Below are 26,487 nucleotides of genomic sequence, written 5' to 3'. Positions count from 1 at the left end.
ATTTATTTATTTTTGCAAGGCATTTGGGGTTAAGTGACTTGGAAAGGGTCACACAGCTAGTATTGAGTCTGAAGCCAGATTTGAACTCAGATTCTCCTGACTCCAAAGCCAAATTTCTATCTATGCCAAATAACTGCCCCCAGCATATTACTTTTTTCTTAATGTTTTTTTAAATTTGTTTTTAGGTAGCAATTTGGAGAAAATTGAAAGCACTACATAGTACATTTTACAACAGTTTTCCAACCATTACAGCAATGATCCCTTTCTAGATCTTGCCATCACTTAACAACTTTTCAGCTTTTATGTTTGTGAACTTTGAAATTCTGGTAGCTGATCATAATCTTTTCTCATTCTCTTTTTTTCCCCATCCCAGACCATTAACCATCCTTTGTTCTCTCTGTAACTTCCCAGTTCTTTAATTCCTCAGTTCTTTTTTAGGCACAGGACCATGAACAAAAAGAGTAATATAAAGTATTCAAATAATAGTCCATTAGATTCTCTGCATCCCTCCTCAAAATTAAAGACTTTTTGGGGGTGAGGTGGGGAATTGATGAACAAATATATCCCATTCACCAGGGATCTTTTACCATCCGAACAACTCATAATAATGAAAGAGTGATCAGAATTTTTGTTTCAACTCCACTGGTATTGCTTAACTTCTTCAGCTGCAGGGAAATTTGTTGGTCATGGTGCTCCTTTTCCTCCTCACTGGAGCACACTCATAAGGAAATCTCCCTTTGTGTGTTCTGCCCAGATGTTTGAATTTTGGAACTCCCAAGCTTAGGAAGTATTGAATTTGCATTGAAAGTCTACTCTTATGGACTCTGGGACATATTCTCATAAAAGAGACCAGAAGAAGAGATAAACTAGAAATAAAACAATTCCTCTCTTAGATTTGTGGTTTCTCTCTGTCTCTTTCTCTCTCTGTCTCTGTCTCTTTCTCTCTCTCTGGACTTCAGGGCTGGTGCTCTAGCCACTGCACCACATAGCTGCCCCCATATGTTTCTCTTATAAGTCACTTGTACTGTTGTTAAGGAAATTGTTCCTTTCTACTTTCCCCAAACACCAATCATTCTTGCTGCATCCTTAACTGACAGTAAGGGATGAGGCAAGGGGGAGCTTAGCTCATTTTTCTAGCCATGGAGAAAGGATACAAGTACTGATAGTGCACTCCATTTACTCCAGAGACTACTGAAGTACTGGGAATCACAAATGGTGGGAACTTTGCCTGCTTTTGCGGTAAGGAACTGACTGTTATGTATGTCACCATGGGACAAGACTGTCTAACAAAGATTGATACTATGACATCTCATTAAATTGATTCAGGTTCACCTTGAATAGAACAATATTGTCCTCAATGTTGTCACCATCATCATCATCTTAGCTAGCATTTATATGGTGTCTACTATATGCCAGGCATTGTGCTAAATATTTCACAGATATAGCATTATAACAATTCTGAAAGGCAATTGCTATTATTATCTCCATTTTATAGTTGAGAAAACTGTTGGGAAAAGCATACCAAATAAATAGTAGTACAGATTTAAACAAAGTCTAAAATGAAATATAATTTTGGGGGGAATTCTTTTTGTCAATAGAAGTAAAAAATTGACTTTTGGGTATTGAATAAAATATTTTAAATAATACATAGACTAACACATTTTTCTGTAAAGTAGAATATACTTTATTTATGTAGAACAATAATTAAAGCACTTTTTTTTTTCAAACAGTGATCCTTATGTGAAAGTGACACTCTATGATCCAACAAATGGAATCCTAAATAGTGTTCAAACAAAAACTGCTAAAAAGGTTTGGCTCAGAAGTGTTTAATGAGTCTGAAATAAACTTTGTTTCTGTTATGTGAAAACCTTCAAACTGTTTTTATTATCTTGTAGACTTTGAATCCAAAGTGGAATGAAGAGATATTATTCAGAGTAAGTATAAATTACTTTTATTTCCTTAGAATGCAAAAATTACAAAGGTCTTAAACTCAGTAGGTCAGTATTATAATCTTCAATTTCCAAAGTAATATTTTAATGTGTGTTGCTGGAGATTCTAACTTTAAAAAATTCTAAACAATTTTGCAAATATCTCTTGAAGATGATGATTCATTTGGTGGTTTGCAGATTAATATGACCATAGAAAATTTGTGTATTTAGTGAAAATTCATTTCCCTTAAAAAAACTGGAACTTTTCTTATTTTTATTTTAAATAAGCATTTAGTTGTTGAGATTAAGAAATATTCTTTATTCATTATAAAAAATTTATTTATCAAATTGGTATATGGCCAGCTTATCAAAAGCTAATTGGTTAAAATGGAAAAAAAAAAGACCATTTCATTAGTTATCACGTGTTTCATATGACAGTATATTTAAAAATAGAATAAAACAACTGTTGAATAGTTGTTGAATTCAATTTTTGAAATACTAGGTGTGAGTTTCAGAATTGATTTCATTTTGTAGAATGAAGATTTTCATAGATAATGTAATCTTAAGAAAACAGAAGAAATGGTGACATCATTATTACAATCTGTGTAAGAATATGGGTATGAATGATGAATGTAGCACATAGAGTACATAGACTATTTTATTTGTAATGGACAGAATATAAAAAGAAATTATAAATAAAAAATTGGAGGGAACAAGATTGTAGAAGACTAAATAGATTGTCTTGAAAGAGCATCCAGTTTTGAGGCAGGATAACCTGCCTCTCAGCTTTATCCTAGTATCTTCTGTGTGCAGATACTGTGCTAAGCAGTGGTTATACAAATTAAAAAAAAAAAAGGCAGTCCTTATTCTCAAGGAATTTACAGTCTTATAGGAGAAAAGAGCACATAAAAGAAAGCTGAAAAGTGAAGAGAAAGAAGAGATATTTGGCAGGAATATTGCAATGTCAAAGAAGACCAAAATAAGTACAAGTAGAGAAATGAAAGTAAAAATACATCAGTGAGGTCAGGTGGGAAATGAGGAAATATTTGCCCTGATCTCTCTCTCTTTAAAATTGAGATATTTGTAGTTATGTCCTCTTCTTAGAGACATGGAGAGTACTGATGAGATATGAATAAAAAGGCTATTTATTTAGATCCTTCAAGATGATGTGATTTCTCAATAATGAGTTTATCCATAACTTTCCATTTGACTGGCTACTGCCCTAAAATGACTTGCTTTCTTGGCAGTTTATTATTCCCAACCCATTAATCCTAATCCCCAGGTATCTATCACTCTCTGATTTCTCTGCTCTTGTTCCTACTGACTGGAAATTGAGCTCATATTACCCACCTATATGTTTTCTTGCCCCCGATAAATATACTGCTCCCCCCACTAACAACTTGCATCCTACTTCACTCAGAAAATTGAAGCCACCCAATGTGAACTCCATCAGCTCCCCTCCTCTAGTCCTAAGACTTTGCAGTCATCATTATCTCTCTATCCTTCCACTCAGGAAGGGTCATACTTCTGTTTTGATTCCATCCTTTCTTAATTCTCCTATTAATTTTGGATTAGGAGTTATCTCTTTTGAATCTTCAATTTGTCTTTCACTTCTCTTTTACCTATAAATATAATCAGTTCTTTGTAGTTAGAAAAAAGCTTTCATTTGACTTCTGTATCATTTTCTGCTACCATCTCAATTCTTTTCTTAAGTTTCCATTCTCTCACTACCTATGCTAACCTCAGTTCCTGTAAATCAAGTTTTGAAGATTTATTATGAATGTATAGATGGTGATCCTGTTAATATGTAATATCCTCATGTATTTCACCAGCTTTCCTGATTGTTTTTGGTACAGAAACAAGTGGAAAGAGTTCAGGTTTTGGAGTTAAAGTACCTGGACTTTATTATTCATGGCTGGCCATATAGTAGTCTTATGTCCTTAGTTTTTTGCTCTCTGAGCAGTATCTTTCTCTGTAAAATGTTGAGCGGCTTGACTGGATGACCCTAAGGCACCATTTCACTCTAAATCTATAATCTTTTCAGGCTTTTCTTGAAAAAAATATTTCTTAAACACAAAAGTATTGTTATCATATCCTTCTCTTAACATATTCTTCTGATTCAAGTTCACTAATCAGTTTTTCCCACTTCTATATACCATGCTGCTATTTCTTTAAAAATATATTTCCTTCAGCTCTTCATGCTAATCTCTATGATGGGATTCTTTGAAGAATGATATAATCAATATTTATTAATATTGGTTATCTCAAGTTCTATTATCCTCTGTCTTTTTAAAATATATTAATTCTGCTTGTTTTGTTGGTAGTTTAATAGTGTCTGGAACTAGAAGAAACTTTGGAGATTGTCTGGTCTAAATTTACATTTCAGAAAAGGAAACAGTCCTAGAAAAGTTTAAGTGACTTGCTCAGGCTTTCACGAGAAATATTTGGTAGAACTAGACCAGATCCTATTATAGCTAATCCTGTGACTTTTTTTCTCCCTCTGTATCATATGGTCTCTGAAAACGAGAATAATAGCACCTACACGATGTATGTAGTGTACTGAGGTATTATGTGAAGAAAACACTTTGCAACACTTAAAGGTGCTAACCTTTTTTTAAAATGAGCTTTTATTATTGTTGTTATTATGGGGGGAGTGGGGAGAAGCTAGAGGAGTGATATAGAACCTTGGTTGCCAGGAATAGACTAGTGATTGGGACAAGGACTTTATGGGGAAATCATTTTGCATTTGTGAAAACTTTTTTTTTTCATTGTAGATAATTGCACATTTCAGCAGCTAAGAAGTCAAATGGAAGGGAAAATATGTATGAAGAGGCATCAGAACAGGAAGGTGTCAGAAAGAGATGGAAAGCTAACAGAAAATTGTTGCTTCTTTGAATTAATAAATAATTCGAGGGATTAATCATAGCAGAGTAAACAGACAACCTACACAGCCTAAGTTCAAGATTTATCTAAAAGCATAAAGGAAAAACTAGATCTAAGGATAAACAATGATTCAAAGGTAATATATACTTTTAAATTTTGTAGTATAGAAGCAACATGGTATAAGTTTGGAATAAGAAACACATGGGTTAAAATCTTGATTGACCCTAGTGATGTGACTGTGAACAAGTCATTATACCTCTTTAATCCTCACTGACCTTGTCTCCAAAATAGAAATAGTAATAGGGCCTACCTCAAAATGGTTGATGTCAAGATCAAATAAGATAAGTAGGTATGTGTATATATTTCTTTGCCACAAAACACTATGTCACTTGTGATTATAATTATCTTGACTTCTTGGGAATTTAAAATCAGTGGGAAAAAGTGCTAGTGGCTTGTACAGATACTTAAGAAGTTTAAAGAACATTTTTTGAAATCCATCGAAAACACAGCTTAAAATTCATTTTTTATTATTCAGGTATGTCTAACTTTTTGTGATTCTGTCAACCATAGTATGCCAGTACAGATTTTCTTGGTAAAGATAGTGAAGTAGTTTGTCATTTACTTTTAATACTTTAAAAAATTCCTTTTAATTAAATGCTTAATACCTTTTATTTCTTTACATCACCAAAATTTCTTGCAGTATCTTTTTCTTCTTCCCAGAGAGCAATACTATATTTCACATTATTTTTTTTAAAGGGGAAAAGTTGCCCCAAATCAGTCAAACTGATTATACATTTATACATACTAATAATATGCAAATGCAATATACTTATGGACCTCCCATTTTGGTAAAGGCATGGTTTGGATATGTCTTTTCCCATCTGACTGCCTTCTTCCTTATCCTCACTATTTTAATAATGCTTATGTTTTTATATTAATTATTCTAATGCAGAATCTTTTACATTTCACATAACCAAAGTCATATATTTTGTCTTTTATATTTGCTTCTGTCCTTTATTTGCTTAAGAATAGAGCTTTGAGAGGTCTCTGTACTTTTCATAATTCTTTTATGAATTTTAACATTAGAATCTTTTAATATTAGAATCAAGTGTCCATTTAAAATTAGTTGTAGAATGTGGTATAAAAAGTTGTTCTCTGCTCAATTTCTTTCAGATTACTTCCCAATTTTCTGAGCAGTTTTACCAAATGGGGAACTTTTTTCCTAAGTACTTTTTTTCCCCCAGATCTTCAAACACTGGATTAAATGAGTTCGTTTCTTTCTTCTCCTCCTCTCCCTCCCCATTTTTTTTATCTGCTTCTCTCTGGCTTTTTCTTAAAATAGTACCAAATGGTTGTGATGATTATTGGACTCCTTTTTAGTATCATTTTTTTCCTTTCAAAGTGCTTTTCTCCTTCATTCCTTCCTCTTGTTAAATTAAATCAGAAAGCATTTATTAAGTGTCTACTATGTATCCATATTGTATTAAGTTCTGGGGATACAAAAAAGAGAAAAAAATAGTTCATATTCTCAAGGTGCTCACAATCTAATCCAGCAAGCAACAAGAGGGAGAGAAAGAAAGGAAATATCCTTTTATATAGTATCTCCTATGTGCCTTGCACTGAGCTAAGTTTAGCTTTATAAATATTATCTCATTTGATCTTCATAGCAATCCTTTGAGGTAAGTGCTGTTATTATCCTCATTATATTTGAAATTAACATCTTTAGCAAGTTGCAGGATATAAAAGAAACCTGCAAAAACCATCAACATTTTTATATACTGCCAACAAAGTATGTTTGTTGGTAGTATATAAAGCAAGGGATAGAGAAACTCCATTTAAAATAAATATAAATATAAAATATTTGGGAATCTGCCTGTCAAGACAAATCTAGGAACTATAGAAATACAATTACAAAATGCTTTTCAAATAAACTTGGATCTTAACAATTGGAAAAATATAAGTTGCATATAAATAGGCTGAGCCACTGTAACAAAGAAGACAATTCTGTCTAAATTAATTTAACTTATTCAGTTATGGCATTAACTGGCAGTCATGCATAATATGACAATTATGGCAATCAGACTACCAAAAATATTTTATAGTGATAGAAAATATAGTAACAATTCACCTGAAAAAACTAAAGGTCAAAAATATTATGAGAATCAATGAGGAAAAAAGTAAAAGAAGGTAGCATTATAATATTAACTCTCAGACTGTTTTACAAGGCAGTAATCATCAAAACATTTTGATACTGGCTAAGAAATAAAATTATGGTTCAATGGATAGATTAGGGACAAAATACATAGTAACAAATAGCCAAAATACTTTTTTTGCATTTGATAAATCCAAAGGTCCAAGTATTTAGATTAGGGACAAAATACATAGTAACAAATAGCCAAAATACTTTTTTTGCATTTGATAAATCCAAAGGTCCAAGAATTCAGTATTTGATGAAAATTTCTGGGAAAACTGGAAAGCAGTTTAATGAAAACTAGGTATAGACCAAAATTTCACAGCATATACCAAAGTAAAATCAAAATAGATACCTAATTTAGATATAAAGAATATCACAAGCATATTAGGGGAGATTGTAACTTTCTGCCTGTGGAGAAAGGAAGAATTTAATGACCAAATAAAAGATAACATTATGAGATATAAAATGGGCACTTCTGAGTCTATTAAGTTAAAAAGGTTTTTACATAAACAAAATTAATGCTGCCAAGATCAGAAGGAATGCTGAAGTTTGGGTGGGGGAGGGAATTGTATAGCAACTTTCTCTGATAAAGAATATATAGAGAAGAATAAAATTTATAAGAATACAACTAATTTCCTGATTGATAAATGGGCAAAGGCTTAGAACAGACAGTTTTCAAATAAAAAAAAATCACTATTTTGATATAAAAATTCTCTAAGTCACTATTGATTTGAGAAATGAAAATCAAAACATCTTTGAGGTATCACTTATTACCCAAAAGACTGGATAATATGACAGAAACAGAAAATAACAAATGCTGGAGGTTGTGTAGAAAAATAGGGATGCAAATTCACTGTTAGTGAAATTGTGAACTAACATAATACAGCAATTTGGAATCATGTCCAATGGGTTATCAAGCTGTGCATGCCCTTTGACTCAGCAGTACCACTGCTAAATCTATATTTCAAAGAAGTCTAAGAAAAGGGAAAAGTACATATATTTACAGAAATACTTATAGCAATTTTTTTTTTGTGGTGGTAAAGAATTAGAAAGTGAGAGATTCCCATCATTGGAGAATGGCTGGACAAGTTTTTGCATATGATTTTGATGGAATGCTATTGTGCTACCAGAAATGATGAGCAAATACTTTGAGAAAAACCTGGAAAGACTTATAGACTCAAAGTGAAATAAGCAGAACCAGGATAACATTTTCTTTTTTTATTTTTATTTTTTTTATTATTATAGCTTTTTATTTACAAGATATATACATGGGTAATTTTACAATACTGACAATTGCCAAGCCTTTTGTTCCAATTTTTCCCCTCCTTCCCTCTATCTCCCTCCCCCAGATGGCAGGTTGACCAATACATGTTGTATATGTTAAAGTATAAATTAAATATAACATATGCATACATGTCCAAACAGTTATTTTGCTGTACAAAAAGAATCGGACTTTGAAATAATGTACAATTAGCCTTGAAGGAAATCAAAAATACAGGCAAATAAAAATAGAGGGATTGGGAATTCTATGTAGTGGTTTATAATCATCTCCTAGAGTTCTTTCACTGAGTGTAGCTGGTTCAGTTCATTACTGTTCTATTGGAACTGATTTGGCTCATGTCGTTGTTGAAGATGGCCACACCCATCAGAATTGATCACCATATAATATTATTGTTAAAGTATATAATGATCTTCTGGTTCTGCTCATTTCACCCAGCATAAGTTCATGTAAATCTCTCCAGGTCTTTCTGAAATCACAGGCTAACATTTTCATAGCAATATTGTACGATGATCAATTGTGAAATGAATTAGGTATTCCCAGCAATACAAAGATCCAAGGCAGCTCCAAAAGACTTAGAATGAAAAATGCTATCCTTCTCCAGAGAAAGAATTGATTGAGTCGATGGCAGATTGAGGCTTACTTTTTTAAAACTTTATTTTTCTTGTGTTTTTTTTGTGGGGGAGACTTCAGGGGTATTTGTGTTTTCTTTTGAACATGGTAAATATGGGAATATGTTTTGCATGACTACTCATACATAATTGATATCTAATTGCTTGCCATTTCAAGTAGAATTAAGGGGAAGGAAAAAAGGGAGATTTTGGAACTTAAAATATTAAAAAAAGCAAAAGTTAAAATATCTTTGCATGTAATTTAAAAAATAAAATATAGGCTTCCAAAAGCTTTTTCATAGAAGATGGGATTTTAGTTGATACTTGAAAGAAAGGAAGCCATAGGCAGATATTAGAAGAAATAATATTTTAGACAAAAGAAAAAGCCAGTTTAAAATGCCCAAAGTATAGGGATGGAGTGTCTTATTTGAAAAACCACAAAGAAACCAATGGATCACAAACTATGTTGAAGGGAATAAAACATAAGAAAACTTTTAAGGTAATAAGTTGTACATTAAAAAGTAAAGAGAGTATTTTATATTAAATTATAAAGATGATAGGGAACCAAAAAACAAATGGAGGGAGGGCATTTGACAACAAAGTGGAAGATGGGAAGTAAAGCAATGGAATGGGGGTAGACTTGAAGCAAGAATTACAATGAATAGACTATTGCAGCAGTCTAGATGTAAACTGATGAAGGCTTGTTTCAGGATGGTGACAATTTCAGAAGATAGAAGGGGACACTTTTAGAGATGTTTCTAAGATCAAATCAGAAGAGATTTGGTAGTAGATTGAATATAAAGAACTAGAGAAAGGGAGAAGTCAGAGGACACCTAGGTTTCCTGGATGACTGGAAGGATAGTCATGTCCTTGACATGAATAGAGATGTTTGAAAGAACAGAGGGATGCTATTTTGGACATGTTGAGTTTAAGATGTCTTCAGGATAGTCAGTTTGAGATGTTCATTAGGTAATTGAAGGTTAAAAATTGTTTTAAAGGTAAAAATATTTACATTCCCACATGGTAAGATATTTGTTATTTTTGAAAACTGTATCTTTGTTATGGTAGTTAGTAGGGGCATACTTAGAGGTTATAGATACAAGTTGACTTTTATATAATGATATAAAAAAATTAGTAGTGGAAAAGGGATTGTCCTGGAAGAGGAAAGAGAAAATAAATTGGGGCAAATTACATCACATGAAGAGGCCTGTTGAAAGAAAGAAAGGAAGAGCATGGGCATTGTTCGAACCTTAATGTCTTTGGCTCAAAAAGGGAATATCATGCATACTTAGTTTGGTATGGAAATTTGTCTCACCTAATAGGGAAATAGGAGGAGAAAAGAGTAAGGAAAGGAAGAGGCTAATAGAAGGGAGGTCAGACATAGAAGGGGAAAAGGGATAAGAAGGGGGCAGTGAAAACAGGGAGGGCAGAGTGAGAGAGATGGTGGTCTGAAGCAAAACACTGGTGAGAATGGAAAGGGTGAAAGAAGAGAGAAAAGTATAACCTGGGGAAAATAGAATTAGTGATCTTAGCTGTGAATGTGAATGGGATGAACTCTCCCATCAAATGGAAGTGGTTAGCAAAGTGAATTAAAAGCCAGACTCCTACAATATGTTCTATGAAGCAGAGAGATACGTGCACAGTAAAGTTAAAAAGCTGGAGCAGAATATACTATACTTCAGGTGAAGTTTTAAAAAGCAGGGGTAGTAACCTTGATCTCAGGTCAAGCAAAAGTAAAAATATATCTAATCAAAAGATTTAATATTTTTATTTTCCCCCAGTTGCATTTAAACATTTTTTACATTTGTTTTTAAAACTTTTTGAGTTCTAGATTCTCTTCCTTATCCACACCCCCAGACCTCGTTAAGAAATCATATATAAAGTTTTGTACAACATTTCCATAAAATTCATATTCTGAAAGAAAAGATAGATGTCCTCCTCTTTAAAAAATCCCTCAAGAAAAAGTTAAAAAAGAAAGAGTATGCTTCAATCTGTATTCAAACACAATCAGTTCTTTTTCTGGATATAGCTAGGATTTTTCATCATAAATCCTGATTCATAGTAATTGTGAATTACTGAGAATAGTAAAGTCATCCACAGATGATCATCCCAGAAAACACATACACACACACACACACACACACACACACACACACACACACACACACACACACACACACATTCTTAGCAGTACATAGCACCTACAGAAAAATTGATCATGTATAAGAGCATAAAAACCTCACAATCTAATGCAGAAAGGCAGAAATAGTAAATGTAACCTTTTCAGATCATGATGCAATAAAAATTACATGTAATAAAGGACCATAGGAAAATAGACCATAACTTAATTGGAAATTAAATAAGTATGAGTAGGTCAAACAACAAATCCATAGAAACAATAATTTCATTCAAGAGAATGACAATGTGACATAACATACCAAAACTTACGGGATGTAGCCAAATCAGTTCTTAGAGGAAATTTTATATCTCTGGATGCTACATGAATAAAATAATGAGAAGATCAATGAATTGGGCAGACAATTTAAAAAATAGAAAAATATCAAATTAAGAAACTCCAATTTCATGATTCTTGGTAAATAATGACTTTAATTCAGCTTTATCATACTACTCCAGTTTTGTAAGTTTCTTAAAGGTTTTTGTTGTTGTTTTTTCACCTTTGTAGTCCTAAGATTTTGAATTGTACTTTGCACATAATAAATGTTGAAATTGAATTGAACATGAGCTTCACTGTTTCCTGGAACAGCAAATGCTTATTCTACCTGTGTATTTTAATTTAGATTTTTAGCTTCATATCCTCTTCCCTTAGAAAAATCTTACTATATTCCTTAGAATATATTTAAGACCGTCAGTAAGCATAATATGTAATGAAGATAAACTGGAACCTTTCCCAGTAAGATCAGTAATGAAACAGGTTGTCCACTATCACCATTACTATTCAATATTGTATTAGAAATGCTAGCCTCAGCAATAAGAGTCGAGAAAGCGATTAAAGGAATAAGAGTAGGTAATGAGGAAATCAAACTGTCACTCTTTGCAGATGATATGATAGTATACTTCGAAAATCCCAGAGATTCTAATAAAAAGTTATTAGAAACAATTCACAACTTTAGCAAAGTTGCTAAGTACAAAATATATCCACATAAATCCTCAGCATTTTTATACATCACCACAAATTGCAACAGCAAGAGATACAAAGAGAAATTCCATTCCAAACAAATGTCGAGAGCATAAAATATTTGGGAATCCATATACCAAAGAAAAGTCAGGACTTATATGAGCAAAATTACAAGGCACTTGCCACAAAAATAAAGTCAGATTTAAATAATTGGAAAGACATCCAATGCTCTTGGATAGGCCGAGCGAATATAATAAAGATGACAATACTCCCCAAACTAATCTATTTATTTAATGCTATACCAATCAGACTACCAAGAAACTATTTTAATAACCTAGAAAAAATAACAACAAAGTTCATATGGAAGAATAAAAGGTCGAGAATTTCAAGGGAATTAATGAAAAAAAAGTCAGATGAAGGTGGTCTAGGTATACCTGATCTAAAGCTATATTATATAGCAGCAGTTACCAAAACCATTTGGTATTGGCTAAGAAATAGACCAGTCGATCAGTGGAACAGATTAGGTACAGAGGACAAAAAAGGGTACAACTATAGCAATCTAGTGTTTGATAAACCCAAAATACCCACATTATTTGAAAAAAAAAAAAAAACAACTGTTGGGAAAACTGGAAATTAGCATGGCAGAAATTAGATATGGATCCACACTTAACACCATATACCAAGATAAGATCAAAATGGGTCCATGATTTAGGCATAAAAAATGAGATCATAAATAGATTAGAGGAACAGAGGATTGTCTACCTCTCAGACCTGTGGAGGAGGAGGGAATTTATGACTAGAGGAGAACTAGAGATCATTATTGATCACAAAATAGAAGATTTTGATTACATCAAACTAAAAAGTTTTGTACAGACAATACTAATTCAAACAAGATTAGAAGGGAAGTAACAAATTGGGAAAATATTTTTACAGTTAAAGGTTCTGATAAAGGTCTCATTTCCAAAATATATAGAGAATTGATCCTAATTATAAGAAATCAAACCATTCTCCAATTGATAAATGGTCAAAGGATATGAACAGACAATTCTCAGATAATGAAATTGAAACTATATCCACTCATATGAAAGAGTGTTCCAAATCACTACTGATCAGAGAAATGCAAATCAAGACAACTCTGAGATACCACTACACACCTGTCAGATTGGCCAAGATGACAGGAACAAATAATGATGAATGTTGGAGGGGATGTGGGAAAACTGGGACACTGATGCATTGTTGGTGGAGTTGTGAAAGAATCCAACCATTCTGGAGAGCAATTTGGAACTATGCCCAAAAAGTTATCAAACTGTGCATACCCTTTGATCCAGCATTGCTGCTACTGGGCTTGTATCCCAAAGAAATACTGATGAGGGGAAAGGGCCCTGTGTGTGCCAAAATGTTTGTAGCAGCTATTTTCATAGTGGCTAGAAACTGGAAGATGAATGGATGTGCGTCAATTGGAGAATGGTTGGGTAAATTCTGGTATATGAATGTTATGGAATATTATTGCTCTGTAAGAAATGACCAACAGGATGAATACAGAGAGGCTTGGAGAGACTTATATGAATTGATGCTGAGTGAAATGAGCAGAACCAGAAGATCACTATACACTTCAACAACAATACTGTATGAGGACGTATTCTGATAGAAGTGGATATATTCAACATAAAGAAGATCCAACTCACTTCCAGCTGATCAATGATGGACAGAAACAACTACACCCAGAGAAGGAACACTGGGAATTGAATGTAAAATATTAGCACTACTGTCTTATCTACCTAGGTTACTTATACCTTCGGAATCCAATATTTAATGTGCAACAAGAAAATTGGATTTACACACATATATTGTATCTAGGTTATACTGTAACACATATAAAATGTATGGGATTGCCTGTCATCAAGGGGAAGGAGTAGAGAGAGGGAGGGGGAAATTTGGAAAAAATGAATACAAGGGATAATGTTATTAAAAATTACTCATGCATATATACTGTCAAAAATTTATAATTATAAAATTAATAAAAAGAAAAAGAAAAAAAATCTTACTAGTCCTTAAATGACTTGACTCCAGGACTGTATTTTAGAGTAAAGTGACCAAATCTTAATCTTTTATATACTGTACCTTAGGAAATAAATATTTAATAAGGAGTTTTCTCTGATGTTTGCTCTACAATATCATCATCAATTAGAATTTTTTTCTTATAGAGAAATGATTAGGATTCTCTTGATGAAAGACTTTATCCTGAGTAACTCCCCCACCTCACTTTATTATTTTTTCTTGTTATTATTTAGTTTTTTTGGATAGTTAATTTGTTTGGATTATTTAAAATTTTAACATCATGTCCCAGCTAGAAAATACTGACTATACCTGTTAAAATAAGAGCCAGCAATTTGAAGTAAAAGTTTACCATATTTCTTAAAACAAAATTCTTGACATTTTTAAGAGTCTTTATGAAGCCTATGAAAAAGGTTGCTTCTTAGAGAAAACCTTATGAAGCTATTACAGTAGATATTTTCATATTTAACTTCCAAGTCTGTTTTTTATCTGATAAAGAAAAATTGAGAGAATATAAATTTAAAATAAATAATCATAATGAGTAAGTTATTTATTTAAAAATATAACCCCTAAGTTACATTATGAATTCTGCTTCGGTATGGGAGTTAAAATAATTACCTTTTATTGTGTGATTCTTATAGTGTACTTTATTGATACTTGTATATAAATACTGATTCTAGTTTTGAATTTTCAGTAAGCTTTTGAAAACTATCTTAATTAGGATGCTGTTACAAAATGTTTTATATTTTTAAGCATTGATTTCTTAAATATCTTTAAACCAAATGGTTTTTTTTTTCCTTACTTAGGTTTGTCCTCATCAGCACTGGCTTCTTTTTGAAGTATTTGATGAAAATCGTTTGGTAAGTTATTTTCTAGCAGAGTAAGAGAAGTGTGAAACATGAATGAAAACATATAGTGAGAAAGAAAAAGATGTTGATCGTTCTTATGCTATTTATTCCCTACATCCCTTTTATGAAGCCCTTTCCTTCTTCAAGGGCACTTAAATCTTGGATTTGATTCTTACTCTTATCTAATTGTCAGCTGATAATATTCTTTTCATTAAAAATCTAATAAGGTTTTATTACAATTTTCCCAGGAGTATTCACATTTATAAAAGGGCTGGGAATACAAGTTGGAGAAAGAACTTTGAGTCTCCTTTTCTTTCTTTAAAAAATAAACAGTTTAGACCAGATAATCTTTGAAGTCCCTTTCATTCTTGTTTCAGTAGTGTTTTTCATTGTTTCCCATGATTGATTTACTATGCTTTCAGGAGCTCAAGATCAAGGCAAGCACTTCTCTAGTTTCTCTGAAGGAGTTTAGTTTAATGGGCAACCACAGTCCTTCACTCTTCCTGTCTTTATTTTCTTATTTCTTCTGGCAAAGAGCAGACAATTTACAACACCATTGCTAGTGATAAATAAATAAAGCTTCATATATTTATTTATTTGTATGATTATGTATTCATTATTCAGATAAAGATTTGGCAGCTGTCTTTGAAAAATTAGTGAAAAATTGAACCAAATTTTAATATAGTAAAATGAATGCGCTATTAAGTGCTATATTAAAATCTTTAATTAAATTAAAATTTTTAAGCTTATTTCAGACTGTCCTTTGTTATTTGTATGTGTGTGTGTGTATGTGTGTGAAACATGGACAAACATTTAATATATACTTTAAAACAAGTTCACAATAACTCTTATACCATCCTCTTTTTCTGTCCTTTGTGGTACTCTTCATGTTTGTCAAGATTAAATTTTTTAAAAAAGAGCACGCATGGCACAAGAAGGTAGTTTTCCTCTTCAAGAAATGGGAACTTGAAATTCAAAAAATAAAAGGTGAGATTAATAAAATTGAAAGTAAAAAAACTATTGAATTAATTAATAAAACTAAGAGTTGGTTCTATGAAAAAACCAACAAAATAGACAAACCCTTAGTAAACCTGATTAAAAAAAAGGAAAGAGAAAAAGCAAATTGTTAGTCTTGAAAATGAAAAGGGAGAACTCACCACTAATGAAGAGGAAATTAGAACAATAGTTAAGAGCTACTTTGCTCAACTTTATGCCGATAAATTAGATAACTTAAATGAAATGGAAGAATACCTTCAAAAATATAGCTTGCCCAGATTAACAGAGGAAGAAGTAAGTAGTCTAAATAGTCCCATCTCAGAAAAAGAAATAGACCAAGCTATTAACCAACTTCCTAAGTAAAAGTCCCCAGGACCAGATGGATATGCATGTGAATTCTACCAAACATTTAAAGAACAACTAACTCCAATGCTATGTAAACTATTTGAAAAAATAAGGATTGAAGGAGTCCTACCAAATTCCTTTTATGACACAGACATGGTACTGATACCTAAACCAGGTAGATCGAAAACTGAGAAAGAAAACTATAGACCAATTTCCTTAATGAATATTGATGCTAAAATCTTAAATAAGATATTAGCAAATAAACTTCAGAAAATCATCCCCAGGATAATACACTATGACCAAGTGGGATTTATACCAGGAATGCAGGGCTGGTTTAATATTAGGAAAACTATTAGTATAATTGACCATATTAGTAATCAAATTAATGGAGCAAAACTCTTAACTGGATCTAATCAATTCTAGAGCATGAAGTCCTTGTAACTGTAGAAATGGTTAGGTTTATGTTTATGTTCATCTGTCTAATATCCTCTCTCTCCTTGACTCCTAGAGCTTGAGCTCCTGCCTCCAGTCCACTTGTCTTCTTTTCTGACTCTGGCTGAGGCTCCCAGCTTATATGCTGTCTTACAATTACATTATCATAGGTGTGAATCTTGTAGAACCATATTAAGTACTAAGTACATGTACTGAACTAGAGAATTATTAATCACCGTGCTAAACTAGATAATCATTATATCATTAATTCCACTGACTTACCACTTTGTAAGAATCCTTGTTTCAGAGTTCTGGTCCATAACATTTACTTATAAATACCAAAATTGAATTTACTCTTTTCCCATACCTAGTTCTCTTTCTGACTTTTTATTTTCCTGATGACACCATCATTCACCCATTCTCCCATTTATGAATATTGGTCTAAATTTTGACTCTCTGTTCTCACTTACTTTTCATATTTGAATAGATTACTAAGTTCTTTTCATTCCACCTTAAGACCATCTCTTGCATTTGTTTCCTCTTATTTCCTATTGCTACCATCCTAACATAGATTTTCCCTTTCTGCTGTCTTTCTCTTTCCAATTCAGCTTTCATTTTTCTGCCAGACTAATTTTCTTTAAATGGATCTGCTTATGTTACTTCTCTGCTTCAAAATCTTAATGATTCCCCATAGTACTCTGCATAAAATTCTAATTCCTTTACATTATGTTCTGAGTCCTTAAAACAATGGAGCCACTTTTTCATGAATAGTCCTTCATTTCATGTACACTATGTTATAACCAATCTGTATTACTCTCTGTCCCTCAAACATGTTATATCTGTATCTGCCTCCACTGATTCTTTACCTTATATTCCTCCACATGAATTTTATTTATCATTTCTTTCCAACCCTACAAAATTTATCCTTGGTTGTTTAATTGGCACAACAAAAAGAAGTCAGTTAATTTTGGGGATATTGTATTAGGCTGATTTGTTCTGCCTATAAGCAATTAATGTTTCATTATTTAGATCTGTATTTATTTCTCAAAAAAAAACAAACAACAACATAGTTGAATTACTATAGTTCCTGGATGTTTCTTGGTAAATATGCTCTCAAATACAATATAGCTTCTCTGGTTATTTTATTTATTTATTTTTCTGGGGCAATTGGGGTTAAGTGACTTGCGCAGGGTCCCACAGGTAGGACGTGGCAAGTGTCTGAGACCAGATTTGAACCTGACAGGTTCTCCTCACTTCAGGGCTGGTGCTCTATCCATTGCACCACCTAGCTGCCCCCTCTTTGATTATTTTAAGTAGAATTTGTCTTTCTAGCTATTTTTCCTGGGTTTTATTGGTAATAAATAGAAATGCTAGATTAATAGATATTATATATATATACATATATATAACATATATATAATATAATAGGTAGGATAAATAAAAATACAGGCTATATTTTTTATCCTCTACCATTATTGAACTTATTGATTATGTCATTGAATTTTTGGTTTACTATAGATTTCTTTTAATTATGCCTTCATATCTATAAAAATGATAATTTGGGGGGGGGTGCCTGTTTATTCTATTGATTTCTTTTGTTTTATTTTTGTAGTTAACATTTCTAGAACTGTGTTAAATAGTAGTGGTAATAGTGAACATCCTTACTTTAACCTAGATCTTGTTGAAGAGTACTTTAATTTTTCTCCATTTTTTATTTTCTTAGACAGTCATCCCTTAAAATTTGTGGAGTTAGAGGCATACCACCTCTGCAATTGTGAAAAACTGCAAATAACTATAGGCCCCACCCAAAATTTTGTTTTTAATAATTTTGATCATATTTAACACAAAAAACAACTAATAATGCCCATAAAAAGTTGCCATTTATTTGTGAGAGATTAGTATCTCACGTGCTGCTGTATAGAATCTTTGAAGCCTCAGATGTAGCTGCAGCAAGTGTTTCTCAGATTTCCTTTCTTAAGAAAAATGCTAATCCACTACAGCTTTGAAGAACTTATGATGAAAAACTCTATCCATACTCAGAGAAGAAACTGATTTTGTCTTAACACAGATTGAGCATTCTCCCCCTCCCTCCCTTTTCTTCTCCCACCCTCTCCCTCACTTTCCCTCACTTTCCCTCATTTTCTCTCTTCCATTCTCTCTCTCTCCTTCCCTCCCTCCCTTCTTTCTCCCTCCTCTCTCTCCCTCCCTCCCTCACTTCCTCCTTCTCTCTCTCTTTCCCTCCCTTCCTCTGTCTGTGTGTCTCTCTCTTTCTCAGCCTCTCTCTGTCTCTCTCTCTCTCTCTCTCTTTTCCATCTCTATTTCTCTAACTTAATTTTCTTGAGGGTTTTTATTTTCATTAGGGTGGGAGATCTATGTTTTCTCTCACAACTTGACTTTTTATGGAAATGCTTTGTATAATTTCACATGTGGTTTCTTCATTGTAGTTGGGATCTAGAACTCAAAAATTATATGTATATATATATATGTATATATATATATAATTTTTTAATGTAACTGGGGAATATATTAAATAAATAAATCAAATATAGAAAAAAAAAAGGAAAAAAAGTACAGGATGCGCTACATAAAGATATCACAGCGAGAGGAAATCACATGATTGAGTCTAGATAGTAGACAAAAGCTGTTCCTAAAGAGAATCTGTAGATAAAATTATATAGTTGAGATCCAAGATAATTATTCCTGGCTTCTTTAATTTTGAGAAAAAGAACTTGATTCAGAATTTTGGCTTGGTTTAACCCTTTTCTAGGTGTATCAATATGTTAATCAAAACCACAAATCCTTGCTAATATTAATCTTATACTTCCTATATAAAACCCATATATTATTTCTTCAAATTGCTATGATAAATGATGATATAAATATTAATATAGAAAACAAAACAGCATAAAAGATATAGTTATTAACTTCTCGTGTAGACTTAAGCACTTAAATAGCTTTATTTATTAAGGTGGTGGTTGTCAATTTACATTTAAAGTATCCAAGTAAGAAATCCCTTATTTCAGAACTCAAGACCTTAGATAACAGTAAAAAAAAATTTACATTTTTAAAATGTAATTTAATTTACATTTAAATTAATAATTAAATTTAATAAGAGCAGCTTGTGATATTAAATTTTTGCTTATCTAAAACAAAATCATAAAGTAATAATTATCTTTACTATGTTTAACCTTTTCCCATTCTACATGTTACTAAATTTTTATACTAGAAAAACATATATAGTCTTTTGTTTTCCATGATTCATTTGATTAAAAATGCTTTTTTAAAACTAAAGAATGTTTTATGTAAATTTTTTGAAAATGTGTTGAATTTTTATGTATTTGCTTAGAATACACTACTTAGAAAAATATATGAGTTTATTAATTTGTAATTTTAAAAACTGAACTTTTTTGTTTATTTTAAATTAACTAGTATATTTTTATTTACTGTAGTTCGGACTATAAGTATAGGGTACTGATTTTAAAAACTCTCTCTGAGGTTATTTTTTTAATGAGTTTTTTTCATTTGAGTAAAATACCAGACCTGATCCATGCCTCTTTAGGAAGAGTAATATTTTAGACTTTTATTACTGGTAGGATCATAGTACAATAAAGATTAAATAAATAACTGAAAAAATAGTACAACTTCTGAAAAGATAAATGGTCTAATGTGCTTGGCTCTTAAGTTTTATAAGTTAAATATTACAGCAGTAAATTTCACATTACTGTATTTAATATGATACTCTGATGTAAATAAATATATACTTTGTTCATGAAAATAAACATGCAGCATAATGTTTGTTTAGTATGTTGGATAGCAAATCCAGCTAAATTCCATATGCCACTAGGGGCCAGCAAAGAGTTCTTTACAGGCTATCTGGACACTTGGCATTCAGATATGTTTATTTGAAATATTAAGTCCTTTTTTCGACTTCTGAACTTAGCACAACACTCTTAACTGGGTGGATTGGAGAAATAGTTGAAACTGTGAAAGGTATAAATGCTTCTTGGGGAGGGAGGGTCAAATATGAATTTTTCATGGGATATTTTCTTCTTGGCAGTTTTGATATTCAGGATATAAATGGCATTATTTTAAAACTGTCTCACTTGGCTAAAATGACATACCAATTGCTGGAGAAAATAACTAGTGGTAACCTCTTTAAAATATCTTTATCAGAATGACCTTAATTTTTATGATGAATAAAATTTTTCCCTTTGAATCTGACATTTATTTTCCCCCCAGTATTTTGGCATTCCTGGCTTATTAAAACTTTATATTTTTGGGTTTAAAAAGTATAATTGGTAAATATTTCTCTGCATTAATCAACTTAACTGTGTTCCTAGTATAGTTACTATTTGGAAAGTCAGTCTTTGATTTGATACTCAGTTACATGGGACTTCATTCCTACCAACTTCCTGTAATTCTATACCTTCGGGTAAAAATATTAGTGGTTAAACTCCTCTGGAGAAAATTTCTGCACATTGATTCAAATAGTTAAATAGTTCACCTAGTGTAGCCAGAGAGAAAAATACTGTTTAAACTTGAAATACTAGTGGATTGTTGTTCTTGTGTTACTCATTCATGCAAATGGGAGAAGGTATAATCGAAACAAGGTTGGCCGGGTTTGAGGCAGAGGGCTGCAGCTGAGTTCGGCTTAAAGGTCGCTGGAATTCAAGTGCTCTGTAAGTGAAGGCATTTTGACTACTAGCAAGACTTTTTGAAGCCCTAGGCTCTGGAATGAGTTGTTTGCTTCTTTATAGGATAACTACTACCTACTATTTTATTTTGGATAAAAACTACAATTTAAAAGTTCTTTTAAAAAGACTACACATGATTTTTGTCTTCAAATGTGGTAAAACTGCTGCTAGCTTGTCTTCAGACAGAGATTTGTTATGACTTTCACTTGCTGACATGTTTAAAAATGAAAACAAATGGCACAATTGCATTTTGCATCCAGAAGCAGCAATATTTGCTCACTTTCGGAAACCTCTGGAGATGAATTGGATAATAATATTCACATGTCCTTCGAAAGATCAACAAAAATTTCAACATCTAACATTATTCACATGAAGCTGACGCCCAGTTTAGCTCCTCAAACACAGGAAAATACTAAGTCTCAGGAAGGAACAGCTGAGCCTTCATCTCAAAATATTATCAAAAAGAGCACTTTTCTACAGATTTCACTACAGCCCACAAGGTATAGTAGATGTCTAAAGTCTGGCAATGTTATAACTACTGGTGAAGATAAAGTATCTACTCGTGTCTTAACAGGAGGAATTTATAGTGGAGCTACAGAGGATGATAAATTGAGTACTATACATGATGGCAGCCAATTAAGAATGCCTTCCATCACTGACAGCCCATCCAGTATTATAACCAGGCATAATGAATCTTTTAGCAGCAATTGTAGTGATTATGGATCATGTGAGAGTACAAGTGTTGATAGTTCACATAACTGCATCGTTAATGATAGTAGTACATTTCCTCCAAGTGATGCTTTTTTCCATAGAACTTTATCCTGTAATGGTACAACCAAGAAGAGTTTGACAAATATTAATACTGTCCCATCTGAAGTTATTTCAAAAAATAGAAGTACAATTCCTTTTGACCAGGATGACTTGGAGCAAGAATTGGAGATGTCAAAATTTCCAGGGAGAAATAAATCTAAATTTCCACTAAAATGTTGTTCATCTTTGCTAATTTTCCCTAAGACTCCTTCAGATTCTCCAGGGAACTCAGGTATTTTACCAAGGAAAGGATCCTATCAAACTCCACACCAGTTGATTATGTCTTCCAGTGAACTTGCCAAAATTGAAGATGGTGCAACTTCTAAAGAATTTCTTTCTACGGCAATCAGCGGACTCCGGCTATCTAAATCCATATGTGCTCCAGGGAAAATTAGACACATTAAGCCACTTCATGTGAATGATTCATTTAAAGAAAACATTTTTACTTCAAATAAGAGTTCTAATAAGTTGGTTTGTGAAAAATCATCTGACAGCTGTTCTTGTGTTTCACTACATTTCAGCCAGCAAAGAGCATCTTTATCAAAAAGTGAAACAACAAATGGTCTCTGTAAACCAGAAATGTCAGCCGTGGAGTTTAAACTTAATTCTAGTTCAGAGCATATTGAGCTGATCCATAGCACATCTGCATGCCTGCCATCTTCCCCAAATGTGGACTGTCTGATCAGTATTGAAAAAGAATTGGAAAGATTAAACTTAGAGACAAGCAAACCCCATCACACTTTACAAAGAAGTATTTCATTGGAAGGAACTTATCCAAATTTTTCTTGTTTATCCAGCATTAAGCACAGTTGTTCCATGGCAGGGCCATCTCAATTACACATTCAGTTCACATCTGGAAATGAAGGCAAAGTGAGTAATTTTCCAGAAGAAGGCAAGAACTATTTCAAAAGAGAATTGTGTAATACTTTGAAACACTGTTGTAAGGTAAGTTTACTTTGGTTCCTGCAATAAATTTTTTAACATTTGCATGAATATTTATGTGGGAATTTCTTGTATCTTGTATCTAAACCATAATAAAGCAATGTTAAATTTCAATAAAATTTTCATAGTCTTTATGCTTAGCAAATTTTCCATGATCAAGAAGTTTATATTCAGAAATATATATTCTGAGCAATTTTAAATAATTTTATATGGTATTTTATGTTATTTGAAAAGAAAGAGGTACATTTTGAAAACTTCTTGCCATTTTAAGCAATACAAAGTTTTTATGGCTTAAATGAAAAAAAGTTTTAAATAATAATTGTCAAGTTTAATTTTATTTAAGTGAATATTTTTCTTTGACTAGTGGCATAGTAATTCCTGTGGTTTCATGTTCAGCTTTGCTTTACAAAACTGAAATACTAGCTTGATGAATTTTTGCTTCAATTATGCAATACAAAATTATCTAGATGCGTAAAAATAATGGCTCAAATATTTGAAGATAAGATCTACTTTTTTTTTTTTTTACCAAATATGCTTTTATTAGATGACAGAGATGGTAGATTAAATAAGTACTGTACTGCATATTTATAACAGAAATAATAAAATGGTATTTACATTTGCACAAAGCTGTAACCACAGGAATTTTAAGTTTCCACCCTTTTCATTAGCCACTAGTTCAAACTCACTTTTATTTTACACCGTAATTCAGTCTTTCAATATTGCTGTTTAAATCATAATTCTTTGGATCTGGTTTTGAGTAGCAGACATTTTGTATGATGTCCTACTTATGTAATTAGTAAATTTCTTTTAGTGTTTTGTCCTGTCCTAACAGCAGAATGAGTTAACATTTATTTGACTTTTCTATATTACTTAGTGTGAATATTTTAAGTTTAGGAAAATTAAACTAAATTAAAAATGCTGTGCACTTGGAAGATCTTGAAACCCTGGAAAATCATACATATCTTTTTTTTAAATATGTAAGAAGCAATTCTGGATGACAAAAAGTATAAATTTTTCAAAGATTTTTTTTCTGCCTATGGTATGACTATGTGATTACTAATAATAATATAGAACGTGAAAAATAAATTTATCTGAACAATTAGGTAAATCATTATATAAATTTTTCTCCTCCAATTTTAATATCTTGTAGCCAGATATTTTTTCATTCCACAGATTAAAAATAGTATCACTTAGTATCTACAGATTGGATTCTAGTGACTCATTTGTAAATAGCTATGATTTGATGATCCTATTTCTTTCTGAAATCTTTTTTTTTTAATTAGCTCTTTGGAGATAAAGCAGAGATAAGCAATAGTTCAGTCAAATCTGTATTGTATATTTTTCCCTCAATGGAAGGAAACTAAAATGTTGAAGTGATGTCAACATGTGAAATTTCTTAACCATATTGTATTTGAATTGGATATCTGGATTTCCAGGTGACCTATAAAGGAAAATTAATTTAGGAATATTTCTAGGAAGTACTGACTTAAATTACTTAATTAAGTAGTAGTTACATAATTGTTGGATTTTTTCTTTGTTTTTTGAATCATTCTTGCATTGTTTTCTGAAATGCATCTCCCATTGTTCTAAGGATTATTTGAGGAACCAAAATACAGAAATAATAGTTGGTATTGGTTATTTGTTTTCATTTAAATAGTTAATATACAAATCGTTGCTATAATCTCAAACATTTCTGTTTTATTTTCAGAGTGACATATTTGATCTTAGAATATTTTAAATTTGTAAAACTCATCAAAGCTTTATATTGTACAATATTTTCTTTTAAATATTAAATGCATTTTCCTGCTTTTGTTTTTGTTTTATCAAACAATTGTAAATAGTTAAGGATTGTTTATAGTGGATTTTTTTAATAATTGGGCAGAGATTTGTTATAAAAGTAAATATTATTGTTTAGCAATGGCATAATTAAAAAAAACTTTCACATGTCTTTTGTTTGTTAATAATTATATGTAAATCCAATTACTGTTATATATTCTAACTCCTTTAAAAATGAACAGAGTCCAAAATATTTCTCATGACTCGTTAGTCTAAGTATTCTGATATCCTAAGTCTGTGTTCACTTTTTTTTATTTATTAATAGTTTTTATTTACCAGATATTCGCATGGGTAATTTTACAACATTGACAGTTGCCAAACCTTTTGTTCCAATTTTCCCCCTCCTTCCCCTATCCCCCCAGATGGCAGGTTGACCAATACATGTTAATTATGTTAGAGTATAAATTAAATACCATATATGTGTACTTGACCAAATAGTTGTTTTGCTGAACAAAAAGAATCAGACTTTGAAATAGTGTACATTTAACCTGTGAAGGAAATCCAAAATGCAGGAGGTGTATTCACTTTTAACAAGTTGATATTAGTATAGAATTTAGTAAAGTCAACTACTATCTGCACAAGGAAGCCATGAAATTAAATCAGTGCTTAAGTGAAAAGACCATACTGTTTAAAAGGGAGAAAGACATATACATTCATTTCTTACTTGTGAATGATTTAGTCTGTAGTATGGGATAATCAGACATATTTTGGAAGATTTATCTTTGGCTACTTAAATGTTAACTTGGATACAATATCTTTGACTTTTAAAAACTTAACATTGATTTTTCTTACTTTTTAAGGAAAGTCAGAGATTAGATATTTTGGCATTGGGAACCTTCCCCCTCCCCCTCCCCCAGCATTTTTCAGAATTGTGCCTTTTTTTTTTCTTTTTTGAAAAAAAAAAAAAGATACTTCTAAAATTTCTAATCAGTTCACCAAAGTTACATCTCAATTTTCCAGATTTTATTCATTCAGTTTTTGCTTGGTCCTCTAGTTTTTCTCTGACCTTTTTTTGTTTGTTTTTCTCTATAGAATAAGGAAAGCTTGATGACAGATAGTTAAAAATCTAATTTCCATGTTGTTCAGAGCTCAACATTTTGCTTCAGCTTTATAGACTTTTCCCTTTACTTATACTTTTGCATATATCTATTTGAAAATTTGCTTTAAAATATCTACTTTTGTGAATTAAACCAGTCATGAAAACTTTTTTCTTTTGTTAATTAATCCAGTTTGTGAACTTTTTGTTAGCTTATTGTATTAACATTTTCCAAAAGATTTTTATTTGATTAATAACAATGTTCATATAGAATTTTGGGGTTTACAAAGTGATCTCTTAAAAAATGCAATAAATAAGTAATTCACATATTATTGCCATTATAAGAAATCTGAAACTTGAGTGAAATGACTTGTCCTAAAATGCAGTTTATAACATGTTAAACACAATGCATATATAATGATAAGATAAAAACTTTGGAATTGAAATATTTAGTCAAGTGAT

The 26,487-nt window shown here is 31.7% G+C and overlaps 1 protein-coding gene across 13 annotated transcripts in view; it reads left to right on the top strand.

Moving 5' to 3' along the window:
* Positions 1–26,487, top strand: part of NEDD4 (NEDD4 E3 ubiquitin protein ligase) — a 135,606-nt gene that overhangs the window by 25,056 nt on the left and 84,063 nt on the right. For 3 of the 13 annotated variants that reach the window (XM_074294580.1, XM_074294594.1, XM_074294591.1), the window contains 3 exons: positions 1,731–1,809; positions 1,896–1,934; positions 14,893–14,946. The exons of 1 other annotated variant lie outside the window; for it this stretch is intronic. In XM_074294580.1, the coding sequence (XP_074150681.1) occupies positions 1,731–1,809; positions 1,896–1,934; positions 14,893–14,946 (172 nt within the window). Of the gene's footprint in view, positions 1–1,185; positions 1,240–1,730; positions 1,810–1,895; positions 1,935–4,702; positions 4,948–14,892; positions 14,947–20,170; positions 23,157–26,487 lie in introns of those variants that run through there. 9 more of the 13 variants (XM_074294590.1, XM_074294582.1, XM_074294587.1 and 6 more) reach the window with 8 other exon arrangements.

The sequence above is a fragment of the Sminthopsis crassicaudata genome, chromosome 2 (genome assembly GCF_048593235.1).
Source record: "Sminthopsis crassicaudata isolate SCR6 chromosome 2, ASM4859323v1, whole genome shotgun sequence".
Taxonomy (NCBI): Eukaryota; Metazoa; Chordata; class Mammalia; order Dasyuromorphia; family Dasyuridae; genus Sminthopsis; species Sminthopsis crassicaudata.
The sequence above is the reverse complement of the archived record's forward strand: the minus strand, read 5'-3'. Positions and strand labels throughout refer to the sequence as shown.